Source organism: Leguminivora glycinivorella, chromosome 2, assembly GCF_023078275.1.
Source record: "Leguminivora glycinivorella isolate SPB_JAAS2020 chromosome 2, LegGlyc_1.1, whole genome shotgun sequence".
NCBI lineage: Eukaryota > Metazoa > Arthropoda > Insecta > Lepidoptera > Tortricidae > Leguminivora > Leguminivora glycinivorella.
In genome coordinates this window covers 33953007-33964811 of record NC_062972.1, presented here as the reverse complement: position 1 = coordinate 33964811, position 11805 = coordinate 33953007, and the positions used below count along the sequence as shown (strand labels likewise).

At 37.2% G+C, this 11805-nt stretch overlaps 1 protein-coding gene across 2 annotated transcripts in view; it reads left to right on the top strand.

The window, feature by feature from the left end:
* LOC125241611 (ribosomal protein S6 kinase delta-1) overlaps positions 1–11805 on the top strand; it is a 28622-nt gene that overhangs the window by 9888 nt on the left and 6929 nt on the right. For both annotated transcript variants that reach the window (XM_048150174.1, XM_048150180.1), the window contains exons 6-10: positions 7023–7129; positions 8563–8724; positions 9207–9617; positions 10049–10155; positions 11237–11471. In XM_048150174.1, the coding sequence (XP_048006131.1) occupies positions 7023–7129; positions 8563–8724; positions 9207–9617; positions 10049–10155; positions 11237–11471 (1022 nt within the window). The remainder of the gene's footprint in view (positions 1–7022; positions 7130–8562; positions 8725–9206; positions 9618–10048; positions 10156–11236; positions 11472–11805) is intronic.

The window sequence follows — 11805 nt, the reverse complement described above, 5'->3', positions numbered from 1 at the left end:
TTGTTACTAATTTTGAATACCACACCTTTTTTGCGCCGTATTTTTGGATATTTCTGATGGGCTCTAGCGTCTTTTTTAAGATACGTACGGGTCAAACGCGATAAAATAACATTATTACCTTTTACCCAACGTTTAGAAAAGGTAATAATGTTATTTTATTTTATCGCGTTCGACCCGTGTGTGTTTTAAAAAATGTGTACAAAACGCGAGAACTTGAAGTCTTATCAAAAAATCAAAACGGTCCGACACAGATAAAAATAATAATAATCTGTGTTGAAAAAATCTGTGCTCTACCTTCAAAAACCAGGGAGGAAATAGTCGAGAGCGTTTGTATGGAGAATTGACCCCTCCTGTATCGTCTTAACTTTTATTTTTATTTCTAGCGTTATCCCAGCATTTTGCCACGGCTCTATGTGACTGACTGACTGACTGACTGACCTGACAACCTGACATCAACGCACAGCCGAAACCGCTGGTCCTAGAGATTCCAAATTTGGCACGTAGGTTCCTTATAAGGTACAGAGGAGCGCTAAGAAAGGATTTTTCAAAATTCACCTCCTAAGGGGGTGAAATGGGGGTCCAAAGGGAAAACAAGAGTAGATTAGTATTCGGGCGAAGCCGCGGGAAAAAGTTAGTGAATTTATAATGATGTGACGAAACTGTCCAATGGGTCTAAGATGCTTTCACTAGTTACACTCGTAAGGATACTAATGATGCTATCTCTTTCTAACAACAATCCTACAAAGAAAGCCGATAAGTAGGGTCTCAACATGTATTCCGATTAGCGATAATTGTTTAGATTATTACATATGTCATAATAAGTTACGTCATTTGAAATTCCGATAAAATAGTCGTAAGGATAAAATTACTTGAATTTTCCACTATAAAACATAAAAAAACCTTTTTCTACTTGTCGACTGTAATCTGTCAATTAGGACACCACAGATTAAACTATAAGTGCTAACTTTTCAGTGTTGGATACTCTATGGCAGTTCCGATTCAATTATAATAAGCTCATTATAGTTGACTTTAGTTAACTGTAATAATTTCAAAAATAGAACTTCATACAATTTCTATACTAATTTGTGATACCTGGCAAATGTCGCGTTATCGGCCAATCAGAGACGGTTATTACAAACAATTGGTTGCTAGGTAATTCGATGTTGATACAACGGTGAACGACGCTATTAACATTAATATTAACTTGCATGAATGATGATATTTCCGTCCATTGATGATGAAGATGATGACTCGTAGAAAAAGTATTATATACATATACAATAGTGATATAATAAGCTTTTCACTCTCGTACTGTACTATTAGGCCACTCAGCAAGCTTCGTGGCCTAAACATGGTACTCCACTGAAAAGCTTTGTATTATATCACGATTGTATAAAATACTAATACGATGAGACAATACGATGAAAAAACAGTTTTATTTTGCCAAAAACTATTTTAGCATTTTGGATTATAAAATCTGTCTACATAAAATAGTACGTTATGAATTGTGATACAAGTGCGGAAAAGAGAAAGTTCGAAACGAGTGGCGATAAATAAAACACGGCCGAAGGAAGTATTCTAAATAGACACGAGTTACGAATTTCCTTTTCGCACGACGTTTTTCAGTACAGATGCCCCTCTGTAGTTGGGGAGTTTATTGAAAAACCTTAAATTTTTTGACCAAAGCATGAAACTTAGCACAGTTGTTCCTTATATCAAAATAAGCCGATTAAGATCGGGAGCCTTCGGGAGCCTCCCCCCTGGGGCCCGGGAGGGGGGGTCAAAGTATCGCTTCACCCGGCTTGGTTTGAAAAATTCTAACTTACCCCGTTTAGTTAATAGGTCATGTTTGGTATCGTTTTCGAGTAAATCAATAACGTAGAATTCGTTTTCAGTACTAAAATTATCATTTAATGGTAAATAAAATAAAATAAATTAAAAAATTTGAAATTTTCATCCATGATTTACAAATTGAAGTCATCATAAATGACAAACTGTTTGCTTTTTCTATAAATAAAAAATATGACATGATAGCCTATTTAATATAAATTATAAAAAATATAATTTTTATCCACCTTTACTAACGTTAAGTTTCACAAAAAAATTACTTTAAGACGCGCGGCGTCGGTACGCCGCGTGCGTAATTTTAAAATGCCTTTATTTTAGAAACTCTATTAGACCCCGTTTAGCTATTAGGTCATGTTTGATATCGTTTTCGAGTAAATTAATAACGTAGAATTCATTTTTGGTACTAAAATTATAATTTAATGGTAAGTAAAATTAAAAAAAATTAAAAAATTTGAAATTTTCATCCATGATTTACAAATTCAAGTCATCATAAATGACAAACTGTTTGCTTTTTCTATAAATAAAAAATATAATATGAAAGCCTATTTAATATAGATAATAAAAAATATAACTTTTACCCACCTTCACAAACGTTAAGTTCCACAAAAAAATTACTTTAAGACGCGCGGCGTCGGGACGCCGCGTGCGTAAATTTAAAATACCTCTATTTTAAAAACTCTATTAGACCCGGTTTAGCTATTAGGTCATGTTTGATATAGTTTTCGAGTAAATTAATAACAAAGAATTTATTTTTGGTACTAAAATTATAATTTAATGGTAAATAAATTAAAAAAAAAATTCATCTATAATTTGCAAATTCAAGTCAACAAAAATGTCAACCGTTTGCTTTTTCTTTAAATAAAAAATATGATGTAAAAGCCTATGCGTATGTCACCAAACACCCAGACAAGTTTGGTGGAAACTTCCTTCACGAAATGCTTGGTGTCTGATGACCATGGTCCAAATATTTCAAATGCGTAGTTACAAATATGTAGTTGTTTTTTAAAAATGCATATTTGCGCGTTTAAACTGGGCGTTTTGCAGCAGCAGTCCCTGGTTTCTGGGCCGAGCGTTAGACGTTGGACGGAGCCAAGGTATCCACACAGGTCACGCCCCACGCCAAGGGTCGTCCCAGAAACCAAGGCAAAAGTGAGCAACCATCAGGCCGCTTTCCGTCTGCTGCTGACAAGACGACAGGTTCGAGGGTTGTCGGTATGTTCGCTGTGCCGAGAGCCTTGCGGATTAAATCGTTAAGTGCAGTGTGTCACAAAATTCGGCCAGCAATAGACTGGCAGTGGAGTCCGTGGTGTCCTAATGCGTCGGCAGCAAGGGTGTGGTTGGCATGTCTTTAGCCCCAGTCTTAGACAAATGGCAGTATATTATGAAGTAAGGCAGCCTCAGAAGGAGGTATGTTCTCCAAGTGTCGATCTTTTTTAGTAAAGAGGTTCTTCCGGCACTCATTCACTGTTGCGTAAGGACCCTTGATCTGAAACAATATGTGCATTGTCATTTTATTTAAACAGATTCTGCAACTATCAAATTACAACATTTTGGTGGATCACCTTCACTATTACACATTTACCTATCATACAAAATAATTACAAACTTTAGTAGAATCTGATTAGCCTATCTATGATATTGCTCCATCTCGTAATAGTTTGAAGCCTTCGGTGGCCATGTTTCTCCCTTGTTGATCGTTTCAAGCTGCGTTTATCGTACCTATCCCATACTATGTCTAATCTAGAAACGTTTTCTTTTGGCTTTGAAGCTTAGCCAGGCCACTCAAGGTGTCAAACTATTACAAGATGGAGCAATATCAGAGGCAAATCAGATTCTACTAAAGTTTGTAATAATTTTCTATGGTACGTAACGTAAGTGGGTAAAACTGAAGGTTACGTGATCCACCAAAAAGTTGTAATTTGATAGTTGTAGACTCTAAAATGATAATGCACATATTGTTTCAGACCAAGTAGTTGCGCAACGGTGAATGAGTGGTCGAAGTACCTACCTCTTTAGGTACCAGAAAAGATCGACAATTGGAGAACATACCTCCTTCAGAGGCTGCCTTGGATCAGCATATACTGCGCACAGTGTACCAGGGGCCCATTTCTCGAAGCCACAAGTTACAATTTTCAACTGGTTGTCAATGTCTTATATGACAAGTTGCAAAGAGACTTCCGCTTGTAACTTGTAACTTTCAGTTTTGAGAAATGGGACTCAGGGCGTTCTTGTTTGGAGTCAGGCGTTGGTGCCACACCAAAATTTGCCAAGTCCGTCTTCTTGGGGATGGAAGGAAGAAGGAGACGAATGGGTACCACACTGGTCAGACAACACTGAAGTGGCCAGTATATGCTTAGAAGTTACAAGATGTAAATGTAAATCAGGTTGCAAAAACCGATGCAACTGCATAAAGAGGGTAGAGCCTTCTTTATGCAGTTCCATATGTACCCAGCTATGTTTCTGTGAAGGGAATGTATAGTATGAGTATGAGTATGAGTAATCTGTCAATTAGGACACCACAGACTAATCTATAAGTGCTAACTTTTCAGTGTTGGATACTCTATGGCAGTTCCGACTCAATTATAATAAGCTCATTATAATTGACTTTAGTTAACTATAATAATTTCAAAAATAGAACTTCATACAATTTCTATACTAATTTGCGATACCTAGCAAATTTTCCTGCATCTGAAACACATTTTTTTTATCTGTCGCGTTATCGGCCAATCAGAGACGGTTATTACAAACAATTGGTTGCTAGGTAATTCGATGTTGATACAACGGTGAACGACTCTATTGACATTAATTTTAACTTGCATGAATGGTGATACATATTTCCATCCATTGATGATGAAGATGATGACTCGTAGAAAAAGTATTGTATACAATAGTGATATAATTAAGCTTTTCACTCTCGTACCGTACTACACATGGTACTCGACTGAAAAGTTTTGTATTATATCACGATTGTATAAAATACTATTATATAAATTTCTTTCAGGATTCACTACAATGAATAAATAACAGGTACAGTCGGTCTTTGGATCGTGTGGTCCGACCCGAGTGTTGCCGTTGTCGACACCAGAGTCAATAATAATGAATCTTTTTCTATTTATGCATTAACACACCTCTGACACTGGCGATCAAATATATGAAAGAGGCGCGTTCCCCGCACACAGTCTAAGCTCGCGTAGGTGAACGCGTACTATCCTTTGTGAATAGGCTTTAATATCATATTTTTATATTTATAGAAAAAGCAAACCGTTTGACATTTATCGTGACTTGAATTTGCAACTCACAGAAAATTAATTTTTTTTTTTTTAATTACGGTCATTTTAGTACCAAAACTAAATTCTACGTTATTAATTTACTTGAAAACGATACTAAACATGACCTAATAGCTAAACGGGTTCTAATAGAGTTTTTTAAAATAAAGGTATTTTAAAATTACGCTCGCGGCGTCCCGACGCCGCGCGGCTTAAAGTTTTTTTTATGAAACTTAACGTTAGTAAAGGTGGGTAAAAGTTATATTATTCATAATCTATATTAAATAGGCTTTCATATCATATTTTTCATTTGTAGAAAAAGCAAACAGTTTGACATTTATGATGACTTTAATTTGTAAATCATAGATGAAAATTTCAAACTTTTAATTTTTTTTTATTTTATTTACCATTAAATTATAATTTTAGTACCAAAAATGAATTCTACGTTATTGATTTACTCGAAAACGATACCAAACATGACCTATGAACTAAACGGGCTATGTTAGAATTTTTCAAAGCAAGCCGGGTGAAGCGGTACTTTGACCCCCCCTCCCGAGCCCCAGGGGGGAGGCTCCCGAAGGCTCCCGATCTTAATCGGCTTATTTTGATATAAGGAACAACTGTGCCAAGTTTCATGCTTTGGTCAAGAAAAAAAAGGTTTGGCCTCTTTTTGTCGATAAACGTCCCCACTACTGAAGTTTCGACCAGAGATGAACCACTTTGCTAACTAGTGCGGGCAAAAAGCACAATCTGTACTGAAATAGTACATTACGATACAAGTGCGTAAAAAAGGAAGTTCGAAACGAGTGGCGATAAATTAAAACACGATCGAAGGGAGTGTTTTAAATCGACACGAGTTACGAATTTCCTTTTCGCACGTGTATCGTACGACGTTTTTCAGTACTGATGGCCTTCCGAAGTTTCGTACTGGCATATAATGAACCACTTCTCGCACTAGTGCGTAAAAAAACACCATCTGTACTGAAAATGATATATCGCTAATTTAATATTATATTATTTTGTTCCGTCGTGGACAAAAACTAGAACACGGTGAACGAAAACTAGCACAATGACCCTACTCTAACTCGGCCTACTTATAATGTTTGTTTAAAATTAACTGTGACTCATCTTGTTATCTCTACTGATAACATAGTATCCTAAACTGCAATCCAGTGTCCATACTAACTACTATTACACGTTATATTGATAAAATAAAATAAGTGCATCTAGTGACTATATTGTGTCAATATGGCGTTCTTGTTCCTGTGTCAATATGTACAGGACTATGAATATGAAAACATTGCGATTGATATAGGTAAGAAGAAGAAAAGTTCAATATTGTCTTCGGTTACCGCGATAGTTATGAAATAAAACTATGGAAACGGATTATATCGCGTATAATGTATTTACAATTCATCCCGACGCTTCGAACACTTTACAGCATTCGTGGTCAACGGGTGACTGAGGAAAAATTACAATGTGCAAAAGCTAACCAACATACAAGAAATATTAAAGAACCATAAATAACCTCTTGGCGCGCAATGTACTTTCTGAAGTACATTTGGTTTCAATGGAATTTTAAGTTTCATGTAAACAAATAAAATATAATTTCTTTTGTTTCTAAAATTTTTCGAACAAATGAAATTGTATTCAATCTCAAGTCGGGTCGATTCGGCCCGACATGTGTACAGTCAACCAATTGGAACCCTAGGCCACTGTAGAACGATGTCATAGTGACGTTTTAAATCAGATTGTAAAAAATCTCTTACTGCTTGTCATTTTGACATGGTTGTAGAGTGGCCTAGGGTTCCAATTGGTTGACTGTACCTATGGTTGCGATGGCGATCTTAACTAGGTAATTGCCGCAACGAATGTAATATTCAGTTTTCTTTTGTTCATTGTTTTCAGCTGATTCGGACCCGCAGAGGCGAGCGCTCATCAAAGAGAAGACCAACAAGTACCTCTCATATGCTGAAGAAATCTATAAGAACCATCTCTGCGGCGTCAGTGAAACTGTAAGTTACATACAGATAGATAGGGCTAGATTCAAATAAAAAATTTAGGAAACACAAAAAAATATGGATTTCTACACAATTAACACGTTTATTGCGGCATCAGGTCGATTCGGCCCGATACATGTATTTTGATTGCGATTTTAACAAACTTGTTAAACATGGTAAAATTAAATTATTTATAATCGTGATTCGTTTATGGAGTTACAACTCTTCCCTAACTTATTCTTCTATATTTATTTACTTTTATTTATATATTTATTTATGTATTTACTTTTTTAACCCCCGACGCAAAAACGACGGGGTGTTATAAGTTTGACGTGTCTGTCTGTCTGTCGTAATGATGTGCAAGTTGCGGAAACTTTCCAAAAAAATTAAATTTCTTGAAAAATTCATGAAACTTTCACGAAAAATAAAGGGAATTTAAATTTATGAAATGGAAAGTTCCCATCCATACAATTGTCCATATAAAGTGTGGAAAGTTTCTGAAGTTTTCCTATGTGAAAATTTCAGAATTTTGGAAACTTTCCGTCGGCACATCAGTAGTCTGTCGGTCTGTCTGTCGGTCTGTCTGTCTGTCTGTCTGTCTGTCTGTCTGTCTGTCTGTCTGTCTGTCGGTCTGTCTGTCGGTCTGTCTGTCTGTCTGTCTGTCTGTCTGTCTGTTTGTCTGTCTGTCTATGTGTGTGTCTGTCTGTGGCATTGTAGCTCCCGAACGGATGAACCGATTTAGATTTAGTTTTTTTTGTCTGAAAGCTGAGTTAGTCGGGAGTGTTCTTAGCCATGTTTCATGAAAATCGGTCCACTATGTCGCGGTCAAGGGTTTTTTCAAAATTTTTTCTACTCCCGTACTATTATTCGTGAGTTACAAGGTCGTGCATAGAACTTTAAAACCCTACATAAAAGATGTCTGGACAAGTCTATCTAGTCTATACCCTGAAAACATTTAGTAGCAGTAGCACGATATAGCTGTTACAGTTCAGTAAATACATTGCTACCAACTTAACAAACCAATTCGCAGAGTCGAGACTCCATCGTTTTCTGCTGCGTTCAATGGCGACGCGTCGAATCGCATTCAAATGTATGAGAACTCGATTCAACTCGGCTCGATTCGTCTTAGTGGCCAGGCTTCAAAGAACCATACCATAGACAGTTTTATTTTCATGTTTGCACTCAAACTGCATATTCAAAATGGTAGGCGGTCCACGAGATAACTAAGATGACTGAAAGTAGGTATTTGTTGATTTATAATTTTCTTTCAAAATAAGTGCTTGGTCGTAGAAAAAGTATTGTATGCAACGGTGTTTAACTGAGTCAAAAAATGCTCGTGGCGTCTTTATTAACAATTTTCGGCTTCGCCTCAAATTGTTACCCACGCCACTCACCTTTTTTGACCTCTTTTAACCACCAGTTGCATAAAATACTATTAATGTTTGCAGCTAATACAGGAGCCCGCGCCCACTCCTATAAACTGCCCGGTGCCGCTGTCCATGCTCCGGAGACCTTACGAAGACCTGGCGCTGTATCGCGTGTTAGCCGTCGTAGCTGACACCATGATGCTAGTCCTACACAAGGGTGAACAGGCCTGCTACGCTATGAAGGTACATTTTAGATCTGCGGGCCGATTTTTGAGTCTCACGCGTTCGAATTCAGAAAATTGTCACTGAAAATAATAGGCAATTCACCGTTTTCAACCGGTATTTTAGTGACAGTGAGACTCAAAAATCGGCCCCCTGTTTCTATACCTCTACAAAGTTTGTTGTTTAAAATCATTTATTGAGAATTTTAGTGTTTACCAAAACGTGGACCATTCTCGACGGCGTTACCGTTGGGTGCAACTCAAATATTGCAAAGACTTACTAACCGTATTGTATTCTGGCAAGTCGGTTCTAATATTTCTATTACTTAGGTAAGCAATGAAGACTTTGTGTCTCCAATATCTTATAATTCTGACTAATATTTTACTAAAATACATAGAATAATCACTTTAATTCCAAAAAACCTTATTGAGGAATGTATTTCCTTCAACTGGTCCTAATTAATATAAACCCAAGTTAAAGTCATTTTTTAATGTTATTTCTAGGTGCTTCAAAAAATCCCCAACAACCTAACAGAATTCGACGAGTACTTCCTCCAGCGAACCACAGAGACCCGCCAGCCCGTACTGCCCACCAGCGTCCCCTACATGGTTCCTCTCCACGCCTACATCGAAACCAACTCTCTCATCTTCCTCATACTAACCTACGCGCCAGGGGAAAAGCTACTAGACTATATAAAGAATTATGTGAAGTCGGTACCAAGCACGCCAGCGAGAGAAGTTAATCTAGAGAATGTGTTTAGTGAGCCGGTGAAGGAGGAAGTGAAAGGTGATGAAGTGGAGGAATTAGTGAGGAATTCGCAGACGTTGTTGAAGAACGTGGATAGAGCGTTAAGGGAGGAAAAAGAGGAGGAAAAGGATAAAGAGGAGAGGGGGGAATCGCCGACGCATTTTAGGGTGAGTTGAGAGTGGTGTTCAAATTGATTTTCAGATTTAAATTCCAAAAGAGTTAGGCATCGTATCAGTATCTGGCGCAGTGGATAACGCTCTTGGGCTAATAAAACTCAGCCTTCAGCTCATAGATTAAACTGAAGATTAATAAAATTGTATCTAGTAGTATTTCTTTTTTTTGTAAATAGTTTAACTTGAAATAAACAACACGAGTTTAAGACCCATTTTGTTGCAAAAAATCTCTTTTTTTATCAGGGATCTTATTTCATTACGCGGTAAAGATTAATAAATGGATTCGACATTTACTTCATTATGATATATTTTGATTCGAGCCTTTGATCCAATTCTTTCATCATTCTATTTATTCTATCTGTTAGTTCCTGATCTTGCAAAATATAAATTATTAACACTAAAAACAAAATAACAACGAATTCCAGTTAACGCCGATGCCTCGCGCGGTGCTGCCTCCGTCGGCCGTGCGGAACTGGGGCGCGCAGATTCTAACAGCTGTAGAGAGCTTACACAACGCTGGAGTTATTTGCAGGTCATTATTGTCATATTTCAAATATTTCTTTGTTATCTGACTATGTCAAAGAAAAAAGATCCTAACGAATTGAGACCCTCCACCTTCTTTTGAAGTCGGTTAAAAAATATCAGATCAGAATACATACTGGTAAGCTTCCGTGGTTCAGTTAGAGCATTTGGCCTGATGTTTTAAAAGGTCGTTAGTAATTTTTTTTTCATTAATTAAAAAAAATGTAGTATCGGTCGCAGACGTTAATTAATTAAGTGAGTAAATATTTTATTGTACAGGAAAAAAATACATCACATAATTTTTAAAAGGCGAACTTATCCCTTTAAGGGATCTTTAAGGAACGTTTCTGTTTTATAAATAAAATAATGTAGTCTTTTTCCCTTTTAAAAGCTAGGCCTCAATCTGATAACTCTCTTTTTTATTCTTAAACAATGTCAAAGCTTTAGATTCCGAGAGAACCTGGTAAAAATGCGTCTCAACCGGGAAAACTTTTAATTGTATAAATAATTTGACGACCGGTCTGGCTCAGTCGGTAGTGACCCTGCCTGCTAAGCCGCGGTCCTGGGTTCGAATCCCGGTAAGGGCATTTATTTGTGTGATGAGCACTGATATTTGTTCCTGAGTCATGGATGTTTTCTATGTATATAAGTATGTATTTATCTATTTAAGTATGTATATCGTCGCTTAGCACCCATAGTACAAGCTTTGCTTAGTTTGGGGCTAAGTTGATCTGTGTAAGGTGTCCCCAATATTAAAAAAAAAAAAAAAAAATTGCATAAGCTACATTTATCTTGTAAAATGACTGATCATCATCATCCTCCTTGCGTTATCCCGGCATTTGCCGCGGCTCATGGGAGCCTGGGGTCCGCTTTGAAAACGAATCCCCAGATTTGGTAGCCACTATAGTTTTTACTAAAGCGACTGCCATCTGACCTTTCAACCCGAAGGGTAAACTAAACCTTATTGTAATTAGTCCGGTTTCCTCACGATTTCCTTCACCGAAAAGCGACCGGCAAATGTCAAATGACATTTCGCACATAAATTCTTGTAAAATGACTGATATTTTAACATAATTCTATTTCGATTCCAGAGACCTGAACCCTACAAACATCCTCCTAGGCGATGGCGGACAGATCATCCTTACTTACTTCGCGGGCTACCCGTCAGACGTCTCTCTACCGCAACGATCACTTTCTATATCATCGGGTCGAATCGACCTGTTTGTCGCACCGGAGCTGTATAATGTCTGTGCGGAAATTGGGGATGAAAGATTGTGCGATTTCTGGAGCTTTGGAGTCATCATGTATGAGTTATTATGTGGAGTGGTGAGTAATATTATTATGGACTGTTTTATTTATATCTCATTCGATTTCGATTCATTAGAATGTCGTAATCTTATCTACCTTATTATATCAGTGCATAATTAGCACAGAAACATAATATGGCCCCAAAAAAGCTTACCTTGACATATTTCTACGATCACTATCTATATGACGGGCCCGAACCCCACCTGCTGATTGCACGAGAACGGTATAATGCCTAGAAATAGCAGGATTGAGGTAATTTGGTAGGCTTCTTTGCCTGAGTATTCAATATCATCGGATCGAATCGACCTGTCTGTGCACAAAGTGTACAATTGTACATTTAATGAATGTTATC